This window comes from Jaculus jaculus, chromosome 3 (genome assembly GCF_020740685.1).
Source record: "Jaculus jaculus isolate mJacJac1 chromosome 3, mJacJac1.mat.Y.cur, whole genome shotgun sequence".
Classification (NCBI taxonomy): domain Eukaryota; kingdom Metazoa; phylum Chordata; class Mammalia; order Rodentia; family Dipodidae; genus Jaculus; species Jaculus jaculus.
In genome coordinates, this window is record NC_059104.1 from 13,190,652 (window position 1) to 13,217,669 (window position 27,018).

At 46.0% G+C, this 27,018-nt stretch overlaps 1 protein-coding gene across 18 annotated transcripts in view; it reads left to right on the plus strand.

The window, feature by feature from the left end:
* The window catches only part of Dock9 (dedicator of cytokinesis 9), a 362,490-nt gene that overhangs the window by 269,480 nt on the left and 65,992 nt on the right, over positions 1-27,018 (plus strand). For all 18 annotated transcript variants that reach the window (XM_045145642.1, XM_045145649.1, XM_045145646.1 and 15 more), the window contains exons 28-36: positions 273-419; positions 624-707; positions 2,345-2,456; positions 6,703-6,881; positions 7,284-7,397; positions 10,175-10,292; positions 16,908-17,041; positions 20,499-20,613; positions 23,400-23,466. In XM_045145642.1, coding sequence (XP_045001577.1) covers positions 273-419; positions 624-707; positions 2,345-2,456; positions 6,703-6,881; positions 7,284-7,397; positions 10,175-10,292; positions 16,908-17,041; positions 20,499-20,613; positions 23,400-23,466 — 1,070 coding nt within the window. The remainder of the gene's footprint in view (positions 1-272; positions 420-623; positions 708-2,344; positions 2,457-6,702; positions 6,882-7,283; positions 7,398-10,174; positions 10,293-16,907; positions 17,042-20,498; positions 20,614-23,399; positions 23,467-27,018) is intronic.

The window sequence follows — 27,018 nt, forward strand, 5'->3', positions numbered from 1 at the left end:
ATTTTTCCCCCCTCCAACACTTGGGAGGTTAAAAAATGATAAATGCTGGGCTGGAGAGATAGCTTAGTGATAAAGGTGCTTGCCTGCAAAGCCAGAGGACCCAGGTTCAAGTCTCCAGGACCCACATAAGCCAGATGCACAAGGTGGCGCATGTGTCTGGAGTTCATTTGCAATGGCTGGAGGCCCTGGCGCTCCCATTCTCTCTCTCTCTCTCAAATAAGTAAAAATATTAGGAATAATAATAACAAGTGTTGCTTTGAATTCCTTTTTAGTTACTGAGGAACCAGAGGTTCCCAGCATCTTATCACCACGCAGTGGAAACCCTCGTGAACATGCTGATGCCACACGTCACTCAGAAGTTTCGAGATAACCCAGAGGCGTCTAAGAATGCCAATCACAGCCTGGCTGTGTTCATCAAGGTGGGGACCTCCAGGGAGAGGGGTTCATCAACTGTGACCACAGTGTGCTTGCTAAATCGCTGCTCGGCAGGGGGGTGACTAGACCAGGCGTTGGGACACGTTGATGGCGCGTCCTTACGCCCAGGGGATGAATTAGAACTCTGGTCTTGCAGAGCCTGGGCCTGAACTGCTCACCTCTGCCCGGGGTGGTCTTTTCCTCCACAGAGATGTTTCACCTTCATGGACCGGGGCTTCGTCTTCAAGCAGATCAACAATTACATCAGCTGTTTTGCTCCTGGAGACCCCAAGGTACTGTGGCTCTTGGGAGCCGTCCCTCACAGCTGGCTCGCAGCTGGAAGCCCACCCGCCCTGATGTATTGTCAGAATGTTCTTTCAGTCCCAGAGGCACAGCTCACCCTCCTTTGCTTACTTTTTTTTGAAACTTTTGTCGTTTATTTTTATTTATTTATTTGAGAGCAACAGACAGAGAGAGAAAGAGACAGATAGAGGGAGAGAGAGAGAGAGAATGGGCGCTCCAGGGCTTCCAGCTGCTGCAAACGAACTCCAGACGCGTGCACCCCCTTGTGCATCTGGCTAACGTGGGACCTGGGGAACCGAGCCTCGAACCGGGGTCCTTAGGCTTCACAGGCAAGTGCTTAACCGCTAAGCCATCTCTCCAGCCCTCTTACTTTTTTTTTAAGCGTTGACTGATTAATATTTTAATTTTAAATTTTTTATTTATTTATTTTTTGGGGGGGGAGTGGTTACCAGGGCCTCTTGCTGCTGTGAACAGAACACAAAATACTTGTACCACTTTCTGGGGTTCAGCTTTTTGTGAGTGACGGGAATTAAATCCCGGGCCCCCAGGCTTTGCAAAAAAAAATGCCTTAAACTACTGAGCCATCCCCAATTATATTGAGTTTGTTAAGTATAAAGCCACTTCAAGTCCTTTATAGACATAGGAGGAACTAAAAGTCAGCTGATCTTTGTTTAAAACAATAGGATGTATCTCGATTTTCAAACAAACCCCTGAGGCCCTCCTACATTCTGGAGAATGGAATGGAGCAGTCAGTTCCCAGGGGCCAGTGCAACCAAAAGGTCTGCTGTATGGTTTCCAACCTTTTTTTTTTTTTAATTTATTTATTTGAGAGAGACAGACAGACAGACAAAGAGGCAGAGAGCGCGCGAGAGAGAGAGAGAGAGAGAGAGAGAGAGAGAATGGGCTCACCTGAGCCTCCAGCCACTGCAAACAAAATCCAGATGCGTGCGCCACCTTGTGCATCTGGCTTACGTGAGTCCTGGGGAATCGAGCCTCGAACCAGGGTCCTTAGGCTTCACAGGCAAGGGCTTAACCACTAAGCCATCTCTCCAACCCTCCAATCATTTTTTTAAAAATATTTTATTTGTTTATTTGAAAGAGAGAAAAAAAGAAGCAAGGTGGTGGGGAGAGAATGGGCACCCCAGGGCCTTCAGCCACTGCAAACAAACTCCAGACGCTTGTGCTACCTTGTGTATCTGGCTCACATGGGTACTGGGGAATTGAACCTGTGTCCTTTAGCTTTTCAGGCTAGCACCTTAACCACTAAGCCATCTCTCTAGCTCACCCAACCCGTTTATTCATGATCCTGTATACAATATTCCAGTGAGATTTTATTTTTTTAATTAATTTATTTATTTATTTATTTGAGAGCGACAGAGAGAGAGAAAGAAGCAGAGAGAAAGGGAGAGAGAGAATGGGGGCGCCAGGGCTCCCAGCCACTGCAAACGAACTCCAGACGCATGCGCCCCCTTATGCATCTGGCTAACGTGGGTCCTGGGGATTCGAGCCTCGAACCGGGGTCCTTAGGCTTCCCAGGCAAGCACTTAACCACTAAACCATCTCTCCAGCCCTCCAGTGAGATTTTTAACTTATAACCAAAGTTGTGGGTTTTTTTTTTTCCCTACAGACCCTCTTTGAATACAAGTTTGAATTTCTCCGTGTGGTGTGCAGCCATGAACACTACATTCCTTTGAACTTACCAATGCCATTTGCAAGAGGAAGGGTTCAAAGATACCAAGGTAACCCCTCTCTGCCTCTTACCAATCTTCTCACAAAGAGAACCATTCGTTTTTAGTAAGAGCAAAATGGGTTCAGCCATTATCCTGGGGCTTCTTGGTTGTTTTCAGTAATGAGTTAGACTTTTTCTTTGTGAAATTTCCATTTCAAAAGGTGTTGATACGATATTACATGGAAACTTACTTTTCATCAAACTTGACAGGATAATACAGATCAGGCCAGCTATGAAGTGTACTTTCTGGCTCTTACCAGAATACAGATCATGACAGCTTTTCTTTAAAAAAAAAGTCTTTTGCTTAAATAATGGAAATCCATCTTATTTACTGTAGTTTACTTTTGTTTTGCTTTCCCCTTTTTCTTGCGAATTAGCTTTACTTTCACCAAGCGTGGAGTCAAATGACCCTCCTGTAGGTAGGTTTGGACTGTGATGCTGGCTCCTTGCATTTTCCTCCTCTGAACGAAAAAGAATGCAAGTGAAGAACCACTTCCATGTGCTGTTCATTTGGGCGTTTTATCCTCTACTCCATCAATTTTTTAAATTCCTAGTAAACAGTGCATTTGTTTTCCATGTACTGATGACATCGCTGTAATATCCCAGGGAGGCCCCTTGCTCTTGAGATCACTACATTTGCTGTGCTGTTTCTTCAAGAAGTAAAGAAACTCTTTTTTTTTTTTTAATTTTTTAATTTATTTATTTGAGAGCGACAGACACAGAGAGAAAGACAGATAGAGAGAGAGAGAGAGAGAATGGGCGCGCCAGGGCTTCCAGCCTCTGCAAACAAACTCCAGACGCGTGCGCCCCCTTGTGCATCTGGCTAACGTGGGACCTGGGGAACCGAGCCTCGAACCGGGGTCCTTAGGCTTCACAGGCAAGCGCTTAACCGCTAAGCCATCTCTCCAGCCCGAGAAGTAAAGGAACTCTTCAAAAGCCCTAACTTATCCCCAGAATGCATCCCATCATTTCCATAGCCCTGTTCACAGTGGCAGCAGTCGTTTTAATCCAAGCAACATGGCTTCCTCGTGAGCTTTTATGTCTGCATGCTGTCTTTATGAAGTGTTGTGTTTCCTTGTTAAGCCTGAAGAGAGCTGAGTGCAGAGAGCTTTTGTCTTCCCTGAGTAGATCGCATCAGACTAATTGGTGTGCCAGGTCTGGCGGGAAATATTTATGGAGTACAGGGCTTCGTGTCTACTCAGGTTTATTTGTAGTAAATAGAAAAGCGGTTGGATGCCTTTGAGCTTCAGAGAAACATATGACATTTATGCAGACAGAACCCCAACTCCCCCCACCACCACAGACACTGACATTGACAGAAAGCTTTTTGATTGATTTATGAACACCCAGAAAGGGAATTATGGCCCTGTTGCTGGCCACATTTATGTGGTCGACAAATACGCCCTCTGCAACAACCTGGGTGAAAATTCCTGAGTATCTTGTATGTGTGAAATACACGAAACGGCTGGACACTAGAGATGCTAAGGAGAAAAATGAAAGCTTAGAAAGCAGGAAATGAAAGGTAGCGGCAGGGCTAGAGAGATGGCTCAGTGGTCAAAGGCACTTGCTTGCAAAGTCTGCCGGCCTGGGTTCGATTCCCCAGTACCCACTTAACGCCAGACATACTAAGGGCAGCATATGCATCTGGGGTTTGTTTGCAGCAGCTGAAGGCCCTGGCCCACTCCTTCCCCATCTCTCAAATAAATAAATGAGGGGCAGCTGAGCTAGGGTGGTCAGGGAGCATTTGGGGAGCTTGGGCAAGCACATGCAGGTCTGGAAAGACGCTTCGCAGGCTCCAGGTTCAGCCGGGCACTGCGCATATCAAGTCTGGCCCTGGCCCGTCCCTTGTCTGACGTCCCACCGCTCCCAGCCTTTCAAGCACGCCTTCTTGGTCCACTCTGACACCCCTCAGCTTCAAATGCCCCCTCTCTCTGAGGATCTTCACCCTCATTTCTTCCTCAGGCTTCAGGCCACATTCCTATATAGGGGCCTCTCTTTCCTGCTTCCTGCCTGGAAGTAATTAGAAATAAATAACCCCTGCCTGGCACACAAACTTTACCCCAGCCTTCTGAACTGGATGCTAGACTCCTTCCTTTCCCCTGTCCAGGTTCTCATACCCAGCAGTTGGGCAGAGGTACTGTGTCCCCACCCCCTTGCCCTCTGACCCTGCAGGCCTTGTTTGTTTGGCCTGGGGAACTAGCTGGACCCTAAATCCTCCAGGTTTCCAGCAGACCCACAGAGCGCGCTCACTGGACCTCCAGAGTCCTTGGAACAAGGCCGGGCTCCCCTTGGCAGGTGGGCAGAGGTCACGTAGGGATCATTTAACTTGCTACATGGACAGGAATAAATCTTTTCAGCACTCTTTCTCTTCCCTCTCCCTTGCTCCACCTGGCCTTCTATCTCATGCACATATACACACTTGTACATACATGTGCACACTCATGCACACAGGCACTGAACTGGACACCTTGCACAGTTAAATTATAAGTAATTTTCTTCTAAGACTCATGTGAGCTCAGGCTGTGAACTGTTTTTTGCATAAGCTGGGTTTAATAATCAAATGGCTGGATGTGATGACTCTTGCCCTTCTACTAAAGAGCTCCATAGGACTCGTCAGTACTTTGGGGAGATTTCTAAGTAACTGTCACAGATGTGGCAGTCAGCGGTGTGGCTGTAAGGGTTCCTTTGCCGGTGGTGGAAGTGTAACTGGCCAGCTGCCTTTACTAACCCTGTCGGCAGAGTTAACGTTTACGTAGATCTCTGTACAGAAGAGCTCTCAGTTTTGTCCTTTAGCTGGCTGATGAATCACTAGTTCATTGTTCTGTCAATTCTCAACTTTAGCTTATGTCAATTTTTTTTTGACGTAAGAAGTATTAAGATGTTATCTGAGAAAATACTACAAAAATAATTTATTCATTCAGAAAAAGCAGAATAAATAGAAAATATGCTGACATATTCATTTCAAACACATTAGGTTTTATTGGGACCATAGAGTCATTGATGACCAGGGAATGGAGAACTAAACTCGGGAAGTAAAGGACCTGTCTGTTTATCCTTTAATTATGTAGTTTTAAGTACAAATTACTCTTCCATGGTTCTGTTAATCCAATAACTCTATTTTTTTTAATAATTTATTTTTAGTTACTTATTTGACAGAGAGAAAGAGGGAGACAAAGAAAAAGGGAATGGGCACATCAGGACATCCAGCCACTGCAAACAAACTCCAGACGCATGCGGCCCCTTGTGCATCTGGCTAATGAGGGTCCTGGGGAATCAAACCTAGGTCCTTTGGCTTTGCAGGCAAATGCCTTAACCACTAAGCCATCCCTCCAGCCCCCAGTAACTTTATTTTTTTAATTTATCAATAGCCAAATTGTAGGTTTTAAGAAGAGTCTATCATATATTCTAAAACCTGGCCATGAGATTGCTCACGAGTCATGTGGACTGCCATGGTTCTAAAGTCAGAGTCCAGTGCCGTTTCATTTGTATTTCAGCCTGTTTCCGTGTATGAGATGGATGTGTTAAGTAGAGCGGTGAGGACAGAGATACAGCTAAGTTGAAAGAGCACTTGCCGCATGCACACAGCCCTGGGTTGGATTTTCAGCATCACATAAGCCAGATGTGGTTGCTCTTTTCTGTCTGCTCAGCACTTGGGAGATAAAGGCAGAAGGATCTGAAATTCAACATCTTCCTTGGCTGTATAGTGTGTCTTTAAAGCAGTCTTACACAGTGAGACCCCGTGTCAAAGAAAAATAAAGCAGGGCTGGAGAGATGGCTCAGTGGTTAAGGTGCTGGCCTGCAAAGCCTAAGGACCTGGGTTCGATTTCCCAGTACCCAAGTAAAGCCAGATGCACAAGGTGGCACATGCCATCTGCAGTTCATTTGCAGTTGCTTGAGGTCCTGGTTCACCCCTTCAGTACCTGTCTGTCTGTCTGTCTATCTATCTGCCTCTTTCTCTGAAAGGAAGGAATGAAGAAAGGAGAGGAAGGAAGGGAGATGATATCATCTTAGATCCACCTCTTCTGTATAAAGCCACATCTTACCGTGTGTAGAAGAAGGAAGGGAGGGAGGAAGGAAGGAAGGAAGAAAGCAGAGGAAGGAAGGAAGGGAGATGATATCATCTTAGATCCACCTCTTCTGTATGAAGCCACATCTTACCGTGTGGAGACACACATGGTGGACTGAATGCAGACAATGGGCTTGTGTTGGAGACCTTGGATCCTCTCAAACCAAAGGAGTTTCTCTCCTCCTCCCAGACCTCCAGCTTGACTACTCCCTAACGGACGAGTTCTGCCGAAACCACTTCTTGGTGGGACTGTTACTGAGAGAGGTGGGCTCCGCTCTCCAGGAATTCCGGGAGGTCCGCGTGATCGCCATCAGTGTGCTCAAAAACCTGCTGATCAAGCACTCTTTTGATGACAGATACGCCACAAGGGTGAGTGCGCCCCCAAGGGAAGCCCGCAGTGGGAAAGGGCCTGTAGTTTAAGAGCTAGAAAGTAACCAGGGCGGGGCGAGGTGGCGTGGTGGCGCACGCCTTTAATCTCAGCACTCTGGAGGCAGAGGTAGGAGGATCGCCGTGAGTTCGAGGCCACCCTGAGACTCCATAGTGAATTCCAGGTCAGCCTGGGCTAGAGTGAGGCCCTACCTTGAAAAACCAAAAAAAAAAAAAATAACCGGTGAGTAGAATGATAATAACGCCACCAAGACCCTCTCCATGCTCTGGAATGAAATCACATACCTGTCCACGATTCCCAGAAGGGAGAAAAAGCCTGAGAAACGTTGTCATCTGGCACCCAGAGCTTTGGGGAAGATCTTACCACGTGTGCCTTTGTTTCAGACCCACCAGGCGAGGATAGCCACTCTCTACCTGCCCCTGTTCGGTCTGCTTATTGAAAATGTCCAGCGGATCAACGTGAGGGACGTGTCGCCCTTCCCTGTGAACCCAGGCAGCGTACGTAAGCAGAGTCACACGGTCGCAGCTTCTCTTCTGTCTTGGGACCGATTGCCGCATAGGGTGCCAAGGGGGGGTGGGTGGCTTACGACAGCAGTTTGTTCTCCACAGCGACAGTCCCAGATCATCACGGGGTCCCCGGAGGCTCTGGGGGAAGAACTGTTGCTTGCCTTCTCTCTCCTGGCTTCTGGTGGTTTCTGGCCATCGCTGGTCATCTTCTTGGACTTCCGGCTGCCCAAGTCCACTCGCATTTAGCTCTGCACAGTTCTCCTTGATGTGTGTCTATCTTTGTGTGCCCTCTTTTTTTTTTTTTTTATTTTGTTTACTTTTCATAAGGACACCATTGGCTGGCTATAGGGCCTACCAAATATGACTCCATAATAATTTCTATTTAAAAAAACCTTTTATGTGTGTGTTTGGGCATGCCAGGGTCTCTTGCCACTTCAAACAAACACTAGACACTTTCCCACATTTTTTTGTTGTTGTTGTCGTTGTTGTTGTTTCGAGGTAGGGTCTCACTCTAGCCCAGGCTGACCTGGAATTCACTATGGAGTCTCAGGGTGGCCTCGAACTCACAGCGATCCTCCTACCTCTGCCTCCCGAGTGCTGGGATTAAGCGCATGCACCACCACACCTGGCTCCTCTTTCCCACATTTTGCACGCAACTTATGTGCTGGGAAATTGAACCCTGGTGGGCAGGTTTTGTAATCAAGCACCTATAAGTGTTGAGACATCTCCCCAGCCCCATAATTTTTTTTGTTTATTTTAATTTACTTATTTGAGAGTGACAGAGAGAGAAAGAGGCAGAGAGAGAGAGGGAGAATGTGCGCGCCAGGGCTTCCAGCCTCTGCAAATGAACTCCAGACGCGTGCGCCTCCTTGTGCATCTGGCTAATGTGGGACCTGGGGAACCGAGCCTCGAACCAGGGTCCTTAGGCTTCACAGGCAAGCGCTTAACTGCTAAGCCATCTCTCCAGCCCGACAAGATATTTTAAAATGGCCTAGTTCTGAGTCTCTTAGAGTTCGTGTCAGCTTCAGTGCTCCACAGTCTAGGAAAGGCCATCTCTTTGTGCCCTAGTTTCTCTTCACTGGACTGGAAGTCAGGGATGCTTAGGAGGACATGGGATCCCTTCCCCCACCTCCAAGCTCTGACCTCCGTAATTCATAACATTTTCTGCAATACTTACAGAGGAGTGGAAAGTCAGGCCAACTAAAGAAAGGCCTTAGAATTTTTCTGAAACTTTCTGGTTAGAAATTGTTTTATTTTTACTCAGTCTTTCATACGTGTTGTTTTCTTATTTAAAAGAAGGTCCTTAAAGGCCAGGCGTGGTGGCGCACGCCTTTAATCCCAGCACTCGGGAGGCAGAGGTAGGAGGATCGCAGTGAGTTCGAGGCCAATCTGAGACTCCATAGTGAATTCCAGGTCAGCCTGAGCTAGTGAGACCCTACCTCGAAAAATAAAAACAAAAACAACAAAAAAAAGAAAAAGATCCTTGGAATCAGTATACAATTCAATATTTTCAAAACATTAACATTCCTTGTTGCCTCTCTGATATCAATGACTTTTTTAAATTAACCCATAATAAGTCTTAATTATTACAGTTTGTGAAACTTTTTTTTTTTTTTGAGGTAGGGTCTCACTGTAACTCAGGCTAACCTGGAATTCACTACGTAGTCTCAGGGTGGCCTCGAACTCACGGTGATCCTCCTACCTCTGCCTCCAGAGTGCTGGGATTAAAGGCGTGCGCCACCACTCACGGCCTGTTTGTGAAACTTTTACAAGCTGAAACTTGTATCCTTTCTCTTCCCAAAGTTCTTCTCTGGCTTCAGAGGGCTTATCTGCCAATGATAACTTGAACAGCTGTCACCCCTTCATTTCCTTTCCGTTTTATGATGGACCCATGACCTGACTCCATTGTTAATATTATTATTTTAACATTTCAGCAAACACTTGGAGACTTTCCCCCTAAATAATGCTACCCTGAGATGATGGGTGTTGGAATTTTGCTTTGTCCTGTTTTCCCAGGGATAAACTTCATCCTGCCACCCCTCAGTGATAGCCACAAGCTAGTTCTCAAACTCCGTGCTTTTCTAAGCAGAATTAGTAATTCAGGACAGAATGTGACCGACCTCTCTCTCCTGTTATCACCCTGAGAAAAATGAACACAAGTTCTTGTTTGGGCTTTCACCAGAGTAAAATCCCCTTTGGGGTGTTGTGGGGGGGAGTTATAATCTTAAAATTAATACAGTTCTGGGGCTGTGGATAAAGTATTTGTCACACAAGCATGAGGAGTGGGCTTTGGATCACCAGCACCCACGTAAGTGTTGGGTGGGCGTGATGACCCCTATAAATGAAATGCTAGCCCATGGGAGGTCAAGGCAAGGAGTTCTGGGGCAAGTTAGCTGGCTAGACTCGATACACCCATGAGCCCTGGGTTCCAGTGAGAGGCCCTGCGTCACTAAATAGAGTGGAGAGTGACATCAACCTTTGGCCTGTCACTGGAACCCATGCCTGCACGCACACGCGCGCACACACACACACACACACACACACACACAGAACAATTTATACAATTTCTCCACACACAGCTTCCATGACCCTCCAAACATTCAGAGACTGGTGGCTCCCTCCTCCCTCCGAGGCCGCCTCCCTTGCTCCGTACACTGGCTTTTCGCTTGTGATGTGGCACAAGTCAGGCTGTTCCGTCCCCTGCCTGCGACCGCAAGCTGTCGCGGTCAACCATCGATGGAGTTTTCCGCCCTCTCCTCCTCTCACAGATCATGAAGGATGAGCCTCTCTCCATGCCGGCTGGGAACCCACTCGTGACCCCGCAGAAAGGAAACACACTCGACCACAGCCTACATAAGGACCTCCTGGGCGCCATCTCTGGCATCGGTAATATTGCCTGCTTTTTTTGTTTCTATTACTATTATTAACAACATCTTTCGTATGGATGCATCATGGATCGGTCCTCCCTTTTCCCTCATCCCTGCCCCCATTCCGTTGGGGATGCTCCTCAGTGGGGTTGCAGGTATTCCCCATGGGGTTGTGCGTTATGTGTTGTGGGAGCAGCAGGTTTTTTTTTTAGTGGGGGGCAATGCCTGTGGGCATGACGTCCCAACCCGTGGATCTTAGTCTTTCTGTCCCCTCTTCTATAAAATTCCCTGAGCCATGGTGGGTGAGTTTTAAGTCTCCTTCAGTGATGCGCTCTTAGGAGCCTCTGGATCTCTGCTTTGTAGGTGTTGAGATTCCTTTAATTGGCCTCTCTCTTATGTTACTCAAAGTGTCTTTCATCTTCCACATCACTGATGGTGAATTAGGAGCTGGAGGTCTGACTTACTGCCTTCTTTTCGGTCTCTGGCTGCTTGGAGGGTCACATGAAGGATCTAGCCATGGGCGAGTTATATTCACTTTAAAGTGATATGAAAATAGAAATTTTACTTGGCTGGAGGCCAAAGGGAAAGAGTGTCGTGACAGTTCATGACTGAAGTCTCGCTCACGCACACTGTAATTAAGATTCCAAAATTCAGCCAGGCATGGTGGCGCTCACCTTTATTCCCGGCACTCGGGAGGCAGATGTAGGAAAATTGCTGTGAGTTCGAGGCCACCCTGAGACTACATTACAGGTCAGCCTGGGCCAGAGCAAGACCCTACCTTGAAAAGCCGAAAACAGGGCTGGAGAGATGGTTTAGCGGTTAAGCGCTTGCCTGTGAAGCCTAAGGACCCCAGTTTGAGGCTCGATTCCCCAGCACCCACATTTGCCAGAGGCACAAGGGGACACACGCATCTGGAGTTCATTTGCAGTAGCTGGAGGCCCTGGTGCACCCATTCTCTCTCTCTATCTATCTGCTTCTTTCTGTCTGTCAGTCACTCTCAAATAAATAAATAAAAATAAACAAAAACTTTTTTTAAAAAAAAGTAATATGATGGGGAGGTAATATGATGGAGAATGGAATTTCAAAGGGGAAAGTGTGGAGGGGAGAGGGAGGGAATTACCATGGGATATTTTTTTATAATCATGGAAAATGCTAAACCAAAAACAAGCAAAAAAAAATCCAAAATTCTTGAGTCTAAAAGCAGCAAGTATTTAATCTCATGCCATGCTATTTTGCCTTTTGTTAATGCTTGGTAAGTTGGTTTGTCGTGGTCTTACTTGGGTTCCTGACGGTTTTAGAGAAGGGTTATCGTCTTTGCAAGTGTTGGGGCAGGAGGAAGGTTTCCTTGTAGTGTTGGTGACATGGATAAAATGTGAAGGTCTCATTCCTGACACTGAAGGAAGTCACAGTTCACAGTGAGCGTTCAGTCTGGAAATGCGTGTTCAGAACTTCTCTCATTTTTCTGTATGGAATAACAGAAGAGCAGCCCCGTGGGAGGCAAACAGATGGCCTGAGCCAGGATGCAGAGGAAGAAGTTTGTCATGAGAAAGGCCATCTATTTATGTCCTTACCAGTCGAGCTGTGACCTCACAAGCATAATGGTGCTGTGGGCATATTTATAGGTAGAGGTGTGTGTGTGAGCACACGCGCGTGTTCTCACCCTCAAGGAATCACAGTACATGTGCACAGTCTTCCAGTGTTGTTTCTCCTCGTCTGAACCACACTGAGTAGATGAATGACTATGGTTGGTGGGTTATCTACTCATGGTACAAATTCACGGGGCAGGAAAGGGTCCATACCTTTTTGCAGTTCATTCACAGGACCGGCATCCGTTCTGAGTACACGTTCTTGCTTTCTGTATTATTACTAAGCCATTCACATGGTAGGTGATGAGATGAGGTTGGAAATAACATTGGAAAACCCACACCAAGGCTCAAATGTGTCCTGCACAACCAACCCCTTAATCTGCTTATGTATATATAGTTTAATTTGAGAGAGAGAGAGAGAGAGAGGCAAATAGAGAATGGGCGCGCACCAGGGCTGCTAGCCACTGCAAACAAACTCCAGATGCATCTTGTGCCTCTGGCTTTACGTGGGTCCTGGGGAATTGAACCCGGGTCCTTGGGCATTGCAGGCAAACACCTTAACTGCTGAACCATCTCTCCAGCCCTGTGTCTATTTTTTATAATTATGCTTCCCTCACTTAGCATTTTAAAGAGTAAAAGAGTTAACTCACGGAGCCAGGCATGGTGGCGCACGCTTTTAATCCCAGCACTCGGGAGGCAGGGATCGCCATGAGTTCGAGGCCAACCTGAGACTCCATAGTGAATTCCAGGTCAGCCTGGACGAGAGTGAGACCCTATCTCAAAAAAACAAACAAAAAAAAAAAGAGTTAACTCTCACAGAATGCCTGGAGCAGAGCCTGGCACACAGTAAACATTCAGCAAATGTTGGCTGCTGTCCCAACCCTGCATTTGCCTCTTCTGGATCCTTCACTCTGCCTCTGCCCTGCTTGGCCCACGTGCCAAGCCACTGCTCTGGGCATGGGGAAGAGTTGACCTTCAGAGCATCAGCTTAGGTTAGGGTTGTGCATCTGGGCTCCACCACTGACCAGTTGCCACAGTTGGGACGTCCACGCCCTCACCCTCCACATCCTTATCTCCCAAATAGAATCACTGTCGGGACTAGAAACCTAGTGCAGGATGGGCCATACTTGGCACAGGAATTACTCAGGGCTGCTGTTTGGCTGCCGTTAGAACTGTGCCAGTTCTGTCGCTTCGCCCATGCTGTGTGCCACACTGGAACCCACCCGATGAGTCCACGAGTCTGCCTGTGTGTTGCGACTCCTGCCGCTGTGTTCTCTGTGACCAGTACGCTATAGGACCACGAAAGGAATCATCCAGAACTTCGTGGAAATGATCAGACCCTAGTGAGGGGGCGCTGTGACTCCCTTGACGCTATCCAACTCCTCAGCATGACCAGAACGCTGATGTGGGCTTGTTGGCTCTGCATTCCTGGTACAGTTATGAAAGGGACTTGAAACTGATCCAGTTCCTTCTCGTTCTTCATTGAATTTCAAGACCTAAACCCACCTTTAGGGACTGGGGAGATTGCTCAGCGGTTAGGGCACCTGTCTGCAAAGCCTAATGACCTGATTTCCTGAGTTTGATTCACCAATACTCACATAAAGCCAGATGCAGAAAGAGGTTCATGCATTTGGAGTCTGTTTGCAGTGGCTGGAGGCCCTGGTGCATCCATTCTCTCTGCTTGCTTGCTTGCTCTCACTCTCTGCTTGCCAATAAATAAATAAAAATTTAAACCCATGTTTTATAGAAATTGACCACAATAAAATTTTTAAATATTTTATTTATTTGTTTGAGAGAGAGAGAGAGAGAGAATGAGTGTGGCAGGGTCTGTAGCCAATGCAAATGAACTCAAGATGCATGTGCCACCATGTGCATCTGGCTTAAATGGGTTCTGGGAATCAAACCTGGATCCTTAGGCTTTGCAGGCAAACACCTTAACTGCTAGGCCATCTCCCTATCCCTTGCAAAGAGTCATTTTTTAAAAATTTATTTACTTATTTATTCATTTATTTTTCTCAATTTTTATTAACATTTTCCATGATTACAAAAAAATATCCCATGGTAATACCCTCCCTGCCCCCCCCACTTTTCCCTTTGAAATTCCATTCTCCATCATATTCCCTCCCCATCTCAATCAGTCTCTCTTTTACTTTAATTTCATGATCTTTTCTTCCTCTTATGATGGTCTTGTGTAGGTAGTGTCAGACACTGTGAGGTCATGGATATCCAGGCCATTTTGTGTCCGGAGGAGCACATTATAAAGAGTCCTACCCTTCCTTTGGCTCTTACATTCTTTCTGCCACCTCTTCCGCATTAGACCCTGAGCCTTGGAAGGTGTGATCAAGATGTTACTCAGTACTCCAGTCACTTCTTTCCAGCACTATGATACCTTCTGAGTCATCCCAAGGTCACTGCCATCAGAAAAGAGAAGATTCTCTACCCAAAGTGAGAGTAGCATTAATATAAGGGTATGAATATTAAGAGAAGTGCTTACTGGGCAGTTTGATAAGCATAGTGTATACATTTTTCCAGACATCAGCAGATGTTACACCCCAGGGCTCATGACTACCCCTGTTTTAAGTTTTCAGTATCAGGGATGTATTCCCCCCCCCCCCATGGAGCAGGCCTCTAGTCCAATTGGAGAGCAGTTGGTTTCCACCATGACAGATGTGCCACTATTGCACCCGTTGGCTCATTTGGCCTGGCTGGCCAATTATAAGGCTTGCAGTGTCCACTGTTGAGTTTCTTCACCGGTGGTATCTCTTTCTCCCAATGAACTACAACAAAGAGTCATTTTTAATATATCATTTTTAAAACTCTTATCCTAACGAAGTCAATCTATTACTTTCAAATACAACTCCATAGTACCAAGGGAAAGACTGATTTCTGTCTTCATATCCTCTTTTTTCATTCGCATCACAATTTTATCTCTGATGATATCCTTTCTGCTTGTAATTCTTTATGACAGGGTCCCAAGCATTATCTCACAGAGTCAGGGTCAATCTTATTTTCGTAGTAATTTTTTTATAGAGTCCTTAGGCTAAAACCAATATGAACGAATTTATCTATTAACAGTTCAGTTTGTTAATAACTAGTTCTTCTGTTTATTCAGGTCTTAAAACCAAGTAACTCAGTAAACATTTACATCCTAGCATTTCAAAAACTAACAACTGTGACTAATAGACTATATGTGCATAATGGACTCAGTTTCTTATACTTTCGAATCAGATTGTCCACTACTGGGCTGGAGAGATGGCTTAGTGGTTAAGCGCTTGCCTGTGAAGCTTAACAACCCCAGTTCAAGGTTCGATTCCCCAGGACCCACATCAGCCAGATGCACAAGGGGTCGCACGCGTCTGGAGTTCGTTTGCAGTGGCTGGAGGCCCTGGCGTGCCCATTCTCTCTCTCTCTCTGCCTCTTTCCCTCTCTGTCTGGCGCTCTCAAATAAATAAATAATTGTTCACTACCATCTTCACTTTCTGCACATTGCTGTTTGTCCAGAACATTTTTTTAAGAATTTTTTTTAAATTTTTATTTATTTATTTATTTGAGATCTGGCTAACGTGGGACCTGGGGAACCGAGCCTCGAACTGGGGTCCTTAGGTTTCACAGGCAAGTGCTTAACCGCTAAGCCATCTCTCCAGCCCCATTTTTTGTTTTTTTGAGGTAGGGTCTCACTCTGGACCAGGCTGACCTGGAATTTACTATGTCGTCTCTGAGCGGCCTCCAGCTCATGCAGTACCTGTGCCTCTCAAGTGTTGGGATTAAAGATGGGTGCCACCACACCCGGCTCCGAACTTTCTTTTTGTCACATTACCCACCAGACACCCAGCTGTGATACATCACAAGGACTACAGGAGTACAGTCAGCAGCCAGTGTCAAGTACCATTGCGTTCCCTGGAAAACCTAAAGTGTCCATGGACACCCACAGCATTTTCTAGGACACCTTAGCATACAGTTTGCATGTTATGGGTTTGGAGTGTGGTCTCATTTTTTTTTGATTCAGTAGTTTCAGATGTTACCATTTAATTACTTTAATCTTTTCCCATCCCACTGTGAAATAATTAATGCATGCTTCTGCGGTTTGAGCAAAAAGGGCAACTTCCAATTAACATGTATTCTCAATGTTTCAGGTTGAAGTTGGTTTTTCTTAATATTTTATTTATTTATTTATTTGAGAGAGAAAGAGGGAGAGAGAGAGAGAGAGAGAATGGGCATGCCAGGGCCTCCAGCCACTGCAAATGAACTCCAGATGCATGTGCCCCTTGTGCATCTAGCTTACATGGGTCCTGGGGAATTGAACCAGGGTCCCTAGGCTTCACAGATAAACGCCTTAACCACTTAGCCATCCCTCCAGCCTGGAAGTTGATTTTTTTTTTTTAATCTCACTCTATATTGACCTGATTCTTTAAAGGTGAAATGATTAGGGGCTGGGAGCTGGCTCAGTTGGTATAAAATGCTTGGCCCACAAGCATAAGGATCTGAGTTCAGATCCCCAAGGCCCCTGTGTTGCAGTCAAGTTCGCATTGTGGCAGAAATCACTTGACCAAGAGCAGCTTTGGGGGAAAAAAAAATGGGGATTTATTTTGGCTTGACTCGAGGGGAAGCATCACAATGGCAGGGAAAATGATGGCATGAGCAGAGGGTGGACATCACCCCCTGGCCAACGTAAGGTGGACAACGGCAACAGGAGAGTGTGCCAAACACTGGCATGGGGAAGCTGGCTACAACACGCATAAGCCCCCAACAATACACTGCCTCCAGGAGGTAGTAATTCCCAAAGCTCCATCAGTTGGGAACGTAACATTCAGAACACCTAAGTCTATGGGGGACGCCTGAGTCAAACCACCACAGCATGTAAATGATGATCTTGGGAGCAGTGCATGCCTGTAATCCCAGCATTGGGAGGTGGAGACAGGGACTTGCCAGCAAGCTAATCTAGCAGATTTGACTAGCTGTAGGTTGTCTGATTAAGGTAGGGAGTGACGAGGAAGACACTCAACGCTCTGTCTTACCAAAACTTCGGTCTTGCCTGAACTTCCATTTAGCATCTCCATATACAGCTTCAACCCCCAACATCAACAGTGTGAGAAATGCTGACTCCAGAGGCTCTCTCATCAGCACAGATTCGGGAAACAGCCTTCCAGAAAGGAACAGTGAGAAGAGCAATTCCCTGGACAAGGTAACTTCTCCTTGAGTCACACAAGTGTTTTTTATAGCTAGTGGCTTTAGCCCAAAGGAAAACTGCTTCATGCTTGAGTCTTTGTTAAATGTGACTTTTTGTTTGTTTGTTTTGGGTTTTTTGTTGTTGTTTTGGGAGGGTGGTTTTTCGAGGTAGGGTCTCACTCTGGTCCAAGCTGACCTGAAATTCACTATGTAGTCTCAGGATGGCCTCGAACTCACGGCGATCCTCCTACCTCTGCTTCCCGAGTGCTGGGATTAAAGGCATGTGCCACCAAGACCAGCTAAATGTGACATTTTAATAAAACAAAACAAAACAAGAAAAACATCAGCCCACTTAGCTTGGGGTAGATGACCAGAGCTTTATTTGATATTGGGGCTCACCCTCTGAAAGTCTTTTGAGGCAGAGTCTCACTGTAGCCTATGCTGACCTGGACCTCACTCTGTAGCTCAGGCTGACCTTGAATGCGTAGCAATCCTCCTATCTCAGCCTCCTGAGTGCTAGGATTAAAGATGTGAGCCACCTGGCATGAAACTCTTGTTTGTTTGTTTGTTTGTTTGTTTGTTTTTGTTGTTGTTGTTTTTAAGCAAGCCCAACAGACTGGCCTTTTTTTTTTTAATACACAAGAGAGAGGAAGCAGGGGAATGATTGGAACATCAGGGCCTGCAGCCACTGCATTCTAGCTCCAGATGCATGCATCCCCTTGTGCAAGTATGCAACCTTGCATGTTTGCATCACTGTGCATCTGGCTTATGTGGGACCTGGAGAGTCGAACATAAATCATATGGAATCCTCCGTTTTCTGGACAGTGGAACACTCAGGAGCCGTAGATTGTTGCTAGAAAATTTTCAGTGCCAGGGATGGGATACCTTCCAGTGAGTTGTTGGCTAGGGAGGTCCCGGATGCCCCCAAAACATTACAGGCCAGTGCCGAGGCCCTTGGTTTCCCACCAGGAATAGATGGTAAGCCCCTAGTGCTGATGGCTCCACATACTTGGCCTGCAAGGCTACTGAGAAATCCTGCTGGAACTGAGCTGAGAACCTCCTCCAGGTAGACCAGCTGACAGAAAGCTGGAAGAAGCCATTCTGCATACAGTGCAGTGGGAGAAAAACTCTTGTTTTCTAAAATTTATTTTTCTATTGTGGTGCTGGGGCTCAAACCCAGGGCCTGATGGATGCTGGGTAACTCCTCTGCTGTAGCATGTTCCTTCTCATCACTGGGACCAAACACCCAGCCGAAAGTAGCCCATCAAGGAAAAGAGCTTATTTCTGGCAAGTCTCACCATGGCATGGGGAGTGTGGCAGGAGCAGACAGCAGGTGTCATATCTTCTCATCATCAGGGAGGAAGCACAAGAGTGAGCTGAGTGTGACCAGCGCCCACCCAAGGTGACACACCTCCCCCAGCAAGGCTCCACCTGCTGGGGGTTAGGGATGAGGCTTTAATCACAAACACCTGAGGCATGTGCCAGCGAGCTTCAGCGACAGGGAAGCCCCTGAAACTGATTTCCAGCTCAAGGATCACAAAGTCAGGCAGTGTTTATAGTGGGGCAGCCAGGAGCAAACATTTCTGGAAGCTTGTCCAGTCTGAATGCTGGACAGTACCATTGCCAACACAGCTGCCCACGCACATGTATTTCCCACCGAACCAGCTCCAAAGAGCATTAATGGATTGGATCTGGTAGGCAAGGCTAAGGCATGATTTCACTAATGCTACCCACACCAAACCTACCTTCTATAAACACTTCTTTCCTCATACTTCAGCTTTGTGAAAATAGACCACATTAAAGGCTTGGATTATTTGGAACTTGGTGAGAAAGAATAATGCTTAGTGTTAAACCTCAGACTGGGATAGATTAGTATCCCCTGGGATCTTTTGTCTTCTCCCCCAAGTTACTTCAAGTTCTGGAAACACCTTCTGCCAGTAAGCAGGTGACGTGTTTAGGGATGGGTTCCTTGGTCCCTCAAAGTGTCTGACAGCATCCTTCCTCAACATGAGGTTTGTGCCCACATCGCCCACCCCCTGGCTGGCGTTGATGTGATTGTCTTTAGCTACGACATCTCGGTCTGGGTCTGTCGTGACGTGTTCTCCCTTGACCCCGACATGCCTTCGTGTGCAGAGGGACAAGCTGCTTAGACGGCACTCAGCCTGTGTCATCCGCAGTGCTGGGGACGAGGAGGCGAGCTTCCAATCAGCCGGGAGACACCGGGTCACCGTGGACTTCTCGCTTCTAACAATTCCACCTTTGCCTGAGGAATCGTTGCATGTCCTACCCTTCCTCCCACTGCAAGAAGAACTGGCTTCTCCTGGTGGCTCTGATTCTGTGAGCGGGCGAGGCGACACGTCGCTACCAGTTTTGCCACTAATTGCATCTGTACTTCTTCCTTGAATAAAAATGGGCGTGTGTCTTGTTAATTAGACTCACTCATTTTACAAATATATAGATTTTTTTAATTGGCTACCAACAACACCTTGAAAGAAATGTCTTTTCTCATTGATTTTTATTTTGGCTTTTTGTTAAAAAAAAAAAAAAAAGTTCTTTATTTCAACTGGGAAAAATAACTTGGCTTTTCTTTTTAATCTCCTAAGTTTTATATTTTATTCATTTTATTTTAATTGATTTATTTTATTTTTTGGTTTTTCAAAGCAGGGTCTCACTCTAGCTCAGGCTGACCTGGAATTCACTCTGCTTTCTCAGGGTGGCCTTGAACTCACGGCGATCCATCTACCTCTGCCTCCCAAGTGCTGGGATTAAAGGCATGCGCCACCACGCCCACTTTCCTATGTTTTTAATGATGAGATGAGATTCCTACTGTTTTTTTTTTTTTTTTTTTAATGTGAACCTGTTGCCTAGTGATAAAACTGCCCTTGTCCTCAGCCCTGAGCTTTCTGGCGTTTGCAGTGTTGAGCTAAGCTGATGGCGGGTTTACCCTGTCAGTTTAGGGTCTTGTGCTGTGTTGACGGCTCCCTCTGCCTATTCCTCTATCAGACCTCATGTCCCCCCCACCCAAAAAAGCAGCTGATGCCTCAGTTGCACACTCCTGTGGCTCTTCTTCCAGGCCTCGCTGCTCTCCTAAGGAGACGGGGTGGCCATGCGGGGTCCTCTGAGTTCTCACTCACGTGTGGGTTTCCAGCACTCATACTGTTTTTGCATGCGAAGGTAACTGGCATTTCTGAAGGTTTTCACTGGGCATCACCGAAACCGGTGCGAAAGGCTTGTGCCTTCTGGCTTGTCCCCCGGGAAAGCGTGCCAAGGAGACAAGTCAGAGGTCAGAGGTGGCGTGGTGTGTGCCACACTTGGGGGAAGGCATGCCTTTGTTGACTCGTGCCCACCCGGGGTTTCCTTGAACTTGGCGGATCGTGTGACTTGACCTGTAGCTGAGACACTTTCTCTCCTAAGGGACGTGAATTACCCCCCTATGATGAAGTAGAAAATTTTTACCTGTCTTTCCTTCTCAGCACCAGCAGAGCGGCACTTTGGGGAATTCTGTGGTTCGCTGTGACAAACTGGACCAGTCTGAGATTAAGAGTCTGCTGATGTGTTTCCTGTACATCTTAAAAAGCATGTCTGACGGTAGGAGCCAACTGCATCTTGTAACATTTGGCTTAACTGTTTTAAGTTGTGATAGGTAAATATATAGGGACTGGGGCCTGGGAGATGGTTTGGTCAGTAAAGTGCTTGCCACACAAGCATGAGGGACAGAGTTCAGATCGCCAGTACTCACATAGATACTTAACTGTGGGGCTGGAGAGATGGCTTAGCGGTTAAGGTGTTTGCCTGCAAAGCCAAAGGACCTTGGTTCGATTCCCCAGGACCCACCTAAGCCAGCTGCACAAGGTGGCGCATGCATCTGGAGTTCATTTGCGGTGGCTGGCGGCCCTGGTGCGCCCATTGTCTCTCTCTGACTCTCTCAAATAAATAAATTATTTTAAAAACCCTTATGTGTGGCAGCGTCACCTATAACCCCAGCACTGGGGAGACCGAGACAAAAGGATACCCAGGACTTGTCGCCAATTAATTTAGTTGAAGTGGTGAGCTCTGGATTCTGTGAGAGACCATGTCTCAGAAAATAAAGTGGAAGCCGGGCTTGGTGGCGCACGCCTTTAATCCCAGCACTTGGGAGGCAGATGTAGGAGGATCACCATGAGTTCGAGGCCGCCCTGAGACTCCATAGTGAATTCCAGGTCAGCCTGGGCTAGAGTGAGACATTACCTCGAAAAACCAAAAAAATAAAAATAAAAAAATAAAGTGGAGAGTGACTAAGGAAAATACACTCTGTCAACCTCTGGCCTCCACATGCATGTGTACACATGTGCGCTCACATTCACACACATGCGTGAACATACATGCCATACGTGTGCAAAAAGTCCGACAGTTTTAGACCAGCCTTTTTTCCCAGTTGCCTTCTAGTTACCTTTTTTATTCCCTTTATAAATTAAAACTTGTATGCCCGTGTCCCATCTTAGAACTGACATGTCTCTAGAGTCACAACGTTAGTCTGCCATATTTTCTTTGGAAGCTGTGTTATTTAACTTGCCACACTCAAGCCTGAGGCTCGACCTATGATTGATTTTTGTACGTGCTGTTGGGCGAGGGCGAAATTGCCCCTGAACAGTTTATCAGACAGATAACCAAAATCAATTTTTGGTGGTTCTGAAGCTTCTCCTTCCCCTTCCTTATTCCACAGTTAGTGAGTGGGTACCATTCACACTGGGACCCTCTCTGACAGCTGGCAGGCTCAGCCATCCCACCCAATCCAGGAGCATGCCGCATTGCTGGCTGTAACCACAGATGCCCACAGGGTAGCTGTAAGGTTCCTCAGGGCTTACCCGTCTCCAGAATACCAGGCTCAGCTTACCAGAGTTTATACATTTGTGTTCCGAGCTCAAAATTCCCCAAGATGTAAGCTTTCTGGCCCACCCGTATTACTAGCTACAGGGGGTCAGGTCATTCAGAATCATTTACAGTGGGGTTCAATCCCCATATGGCCAGGATTTTTCAGGCAGGTAAATAGGAAACTTTCTGAGCCTCTGTTGGTGCATGGGAGCATTAGGGTGATGCTTGGGTGGCACCATATCCATGAGGATGGTGCCCAGCACCTAATAGATTCTTGGTTTTATGTCCCATGTCTTCCTGCTTGTACATTCTCCAGCAAATGTCCAGTAAAACTCCACGTCCACTGGCCTCTCTGCTCAACTCAAGCTTCAAAGACTCAGTGATTTAAAAAAAAATTTTTTTTATTTTATTCATTTGAAAGAGAAAGAAGGAGAGAGAGAGAGAGAAAATAGGGCACACCAGGGCTTCGAGTCAGTGCAAATGAACTCCAAACACATGTGCCTCCTTGTGCATCTGGCTTATGTGGGTCTTAGGGAATCGAACTTGGGTCCTGAGGCTTTGTAGGCAAGCATCTTAACTGCTAAGCCATCTCTCTAGCTCAACTTAGTGATTATTATTGTAAATTTCTTCACCTACTTTTCAACGTCGTGTAGAAGAGAACAAAAACATTTAACTATCAAATGATACAACTCCGTGGGAGACTGATTAATTCCATTGTGGTTCATCTATTGAGAGGGTTATGATGTGGCTAAGACAAGTGTGAGAACAGGCCAACCTGAATTATTCAGTTAAAAACTCAAAGACAGGGCTGGAGAGATGGCTTAGCGGTTAAGGCACCTGCCTGTGAAGCCTAAGGACCCAGGTTCGATTCCCCAGGACCCACATAAGCCACAGTGTTGGAAATATGAAGAAATTTCCAACAAATTCCCTGCAAGAGAGGGGAAGGTTCTGTAGTAGGAAATGACAAAGCCAATTTTGGATTATATGCCCACTTGCATTTGAATTTCCTAGGCTGTTAAAGAGCACATTATATGTAAGTTAAATAGCCTTGTCTATGATAAGGCACTGGATAATGTGTAATTAAATTTCAAGTGTTACCCTTTGGTCAGTTCTTAAATAGCACAGTGTGAGAGGCTAGCTATTCCATTCACTGCTGTGACCAAACACCTGGCCAGAAGCAGCTTAAGGAAGGAAAGGGTTTCTTCTACCTCACAGTTTCAAGGAGATGCATTCTGTCTTAGTGGGTGAGGCATGACCAGAAGAGCGTGAAACAGACAGGAAGCATAAGGCAGAGCCATGCACAGGAAGTGAGCCATGGCCCACTTCCTCCAGCGAGGTGCCACCTCCTAAGGGTTCCATGAACTTCCCAAATGGTGCCACGAACTGATGACCAAGTGTCCAGACATGAGCCTATGGGGGTACATTTTATATTGAAACCACAATAGATCCTTACACTGTCGTAATAGGTAGTTATCGGTAATGGGTACAGAGTGGTTTTGACCAAATCGTCGCTTATTTTCCAGATGCTCTGTTCACATACTGGAACAAGGCTTCGACGTCTGAACTGATGGATTTTTTTACAATATCCGAGTGAGTAGTAGTTGACTCATTGCTTCTTGATCTTTCCCAGAGAATTAAGAGGGGCTAAAACACATAAGCTCTCAAGGCAGGAACATCATGGTCTCTTATTCTTTGAGCCAGTCTAAAGTGGCCAGCCTTGAATTACTGGAGATATTTGCTTAGTAAATATGAGACACTTACATGTGTGGCAGACAGCTTCAGGTTGGCTGAGATGAACTTCCAAACCAGGCACAGTTATGGAGGAAGGGATATTTATTGAAGCTTGCAGATCCAGGGGACATTCCATAATGGCAGAAGAAACTGGCCTGCCTTCACAGGACCAAGCAGAGAGAGAGAGTACAAGCCAAAAGCCACACAGTATACTTCAAGAACTCCAAGTGGAACTAGGCACTTTGCATATCTTTAGATTGGAATTTCAAACCCACCACCATACCATAAGATCCATCCCGTGACCCCTCCTCCAGCCAGCTGGCTGCAGATCCAAACTAAAAGCTAATAAAACACTGACTATATTGGGGCCATCTATTCAAACTACCACATTCTGCTGTGGCCCCTAATATATTCAAAACCATCACACATTGTGAATTGAATTCAGTCCATTTTCAAAGGTTTCCACAGTCTTGACCAACTTAAGATGGTTCCAAAGTCCCAAGTCTCATGTGAGATTTAAGATTGTCTCTTAGCTGTGAGTCTTGTAAAATTAAACAAGTTAAATACTTTCAACATATAAAGGTACAGAGTAAACATTTTCAACTGGAAAAAGGCAGAATACAGAGAGACTAGAGCAATGCAAACTCAACCACCATCAAGTAAACATCAAACTTCTGCAGTTCACGACCAATATAACCAGAGACTCATGATCTCCAGATTTTCCAGTTTCGCCCCTCCAGCTGGGCAGAGTAGGCAAGGAGCATTTCCATTCCAGGCCAACAGTGTGCTCCATGGGAACCCTTGCACACCCCTGGTATATCCAGAATATCTTTAGGTCTTCATGCAAACCATGGTCCATCTTCCAAAGGCTTTGCCATCCTATCAGGGTCCTCACGCCCTACCTCATGGTGTGTCTCGGCAGCAGCTCCTGAAGCCATGGGCAATTCATGACCACTCCATGCATTTTTCATGCTTCTAAAACCAAGACCAGGTTTGCAGGACACTGCCTTATTCTTAATTCAGGGATGAAATAAATCATAACCTTGAAGAGCAGGTTCCTTCTCCAGTCAACTCTTTCCAAAAGAGTTTGCATTTCTATCATAGTCTTTCCTCAGGCATCCTTTCCATTGTTTCTATGTAAAGCAGTTAGGTTGTTTTCTTTAAGATTGCTAATGTGTTCAACAATAGCAGCTTCAGTAACCTTAAACCAGTCTCAGTGCCTGTAAGTTTAACTTGCTTGAAGTTTTCCATCTTAAAATCTTAAGCCTCTCAGTCCAGGATCTTTAGCCAAACACATCAGTCCATTACAAATTTAATCTTGATTAAGCTCTCTGGGCCTGGGCAGCAGAACGCAGCCAGCCCTTTTGCCAGTAACCCCGTTACAACAAAGTCCTCTGCAGTCTTTCCTTCCTGATAAAAACTTCATCAGCCAAGCCTCCAAATATAATTAGCATCCTGTGCTTAGCATTTTATACTTAATATACTCAAACTCCCATCAGAATAATCCATAAAACTTGGCTGACTACGCCCGAAGGTAAGTCTTCAATTGCAAGCACCAAGTCCATGCCCATTCCTCCAAAACAAAAGTTCCAAAAGACCAAAATCCACATGGTCAGATGCACCTCACCCCACATGGTGGTACTAATTTCTGTAGCAGACAGCTTAAGGTTTGCTGAGATGAACTTCTAAACCAGGCACGCATATGGAGAGAGGGATATTTATTGAAGCTTACAGATCCAGGGGAAGTTCCATAATGGCAGAAGAAGCTGGCCTGCCTTCACAGGTCCAAGCAGAGAGAGAGAGAAGCCACAAGCCAAAAACCAAAAGCCACACAGCACAGCACACCTCAGGAACTCCGGGTGCAACTAGGCACTTTGTACATCTTTAGATTGGAATTTCAAACCCACCACCACACCTTAAGATCTTCCCACTGACACTTCACAACCAGGTAACTGCAGATCCAAACTATAAACTAATAAAGCACTGAATATAATGGGGCATCTATTCAAGCTACCACAGTTAGGAAACATGAGACACTTAACGTGCTTGAGCCCATTTTGATAAAATAATGAAAAGTCATTCACTGACTTTCATAGATACCATTTCTCTAAGCTGGGTCTAGTATTTTTATTATCTTTTTTTTTTTTTTTTTTTTTTGTAACTCTTCAGTATAGGTGTCTGGTTCCTTTTAAGCTCTTTATATTTAAACACACAAATTCATAGCACTTTTCCCAGAACGGCAAGTTCAAATTCAGAACACTTGGTACTTTTAACTTTTTTTACATTTAAAGTAGATTCCACAATCATCCGCAGCAATCAGGCAGCGTCCCACAGTCGAACGCATAATCATGTCTGCAATAAAAATAACTGTGTCAGTTCTATTAATGTTCACAGCCATGGAATAAATCATAAACCTAAGTAGCTGTCGGTTTGGGGTGTGGGGGTTGGTACCAAGCATTTCTGCAGAGACTCGAGTGGAAAGCTAGCTTTCAGAGCTGCATGTGTCTTGGACTTAAGTGAAAGGCTAGAGACCAGCCCTCTACTAGGGGCTTGGCTTGGCCTCATGACCACTCCCATTGCAGACTTGAATGGTGCACTTTTTGTGTGGTTGGTCAACCATTGTTTTATCTATCTCGTTAAGTGTGTGATTTAAAAGAAAGAAAAAGAAAAGAAAATCAGTTTGGGGCTGTAGAGATGGCCTAGTGGTTAAGGCAGCTTGTCTGCAAAGCCTAAGGACCCCGGTTTGATTCTCCAAGTCCCACATTAGCCAGATGCACATCACGGCACATGCACCTGGGATTTGCTTGCTGTGGCTAGAGGCCCTGGCATACCCATTCTCTCTCCTCCCCCCGCCCCCCGTATCTTATAAATAAATAAAACGATTTAAAACATTGAAAAAAAGAAAAGAAAATCAATTGTGTGGTTATATTAAAAACAGAACAAAAAGTTATATGTTTGATGTCTCTCCTGTCCCCTACATTCATGTCAGGAGAGCGCTCCTTATGTAGACTTGACTAGAAGGAGACGACCCAGAACAGGGTGGATGGCTTTCTACACAGTCAAAGGCAAGCCTCGAAAAATCAAAAAAATAAAATTTACAGAAAGGCAAGTCATCTCGGAGTGAGCCTGCCAGCCCTGAGGGTCTGAATCATCCTGTCCATCCTGGCTCTTCGTTTCATGCCCCTCTCCCCACACACACACCTTACCACAATACCGATGGTCACCGAGTGGGGGGCTTCCATGCCAGCTTAGTGCATCTCCCTGGGTTTAGTGGGACCTTCTCCAGAATTGCTAAAAAGCCAAAACATAGGGGCCAGTAGACACGTCTGTTGAGGTTGCTGTTGTTAATGGGGCTTAAACAACAGGGTATCGGGTGGGCATCCTTTGACTGTGACAGCCAGTGACGCAGCC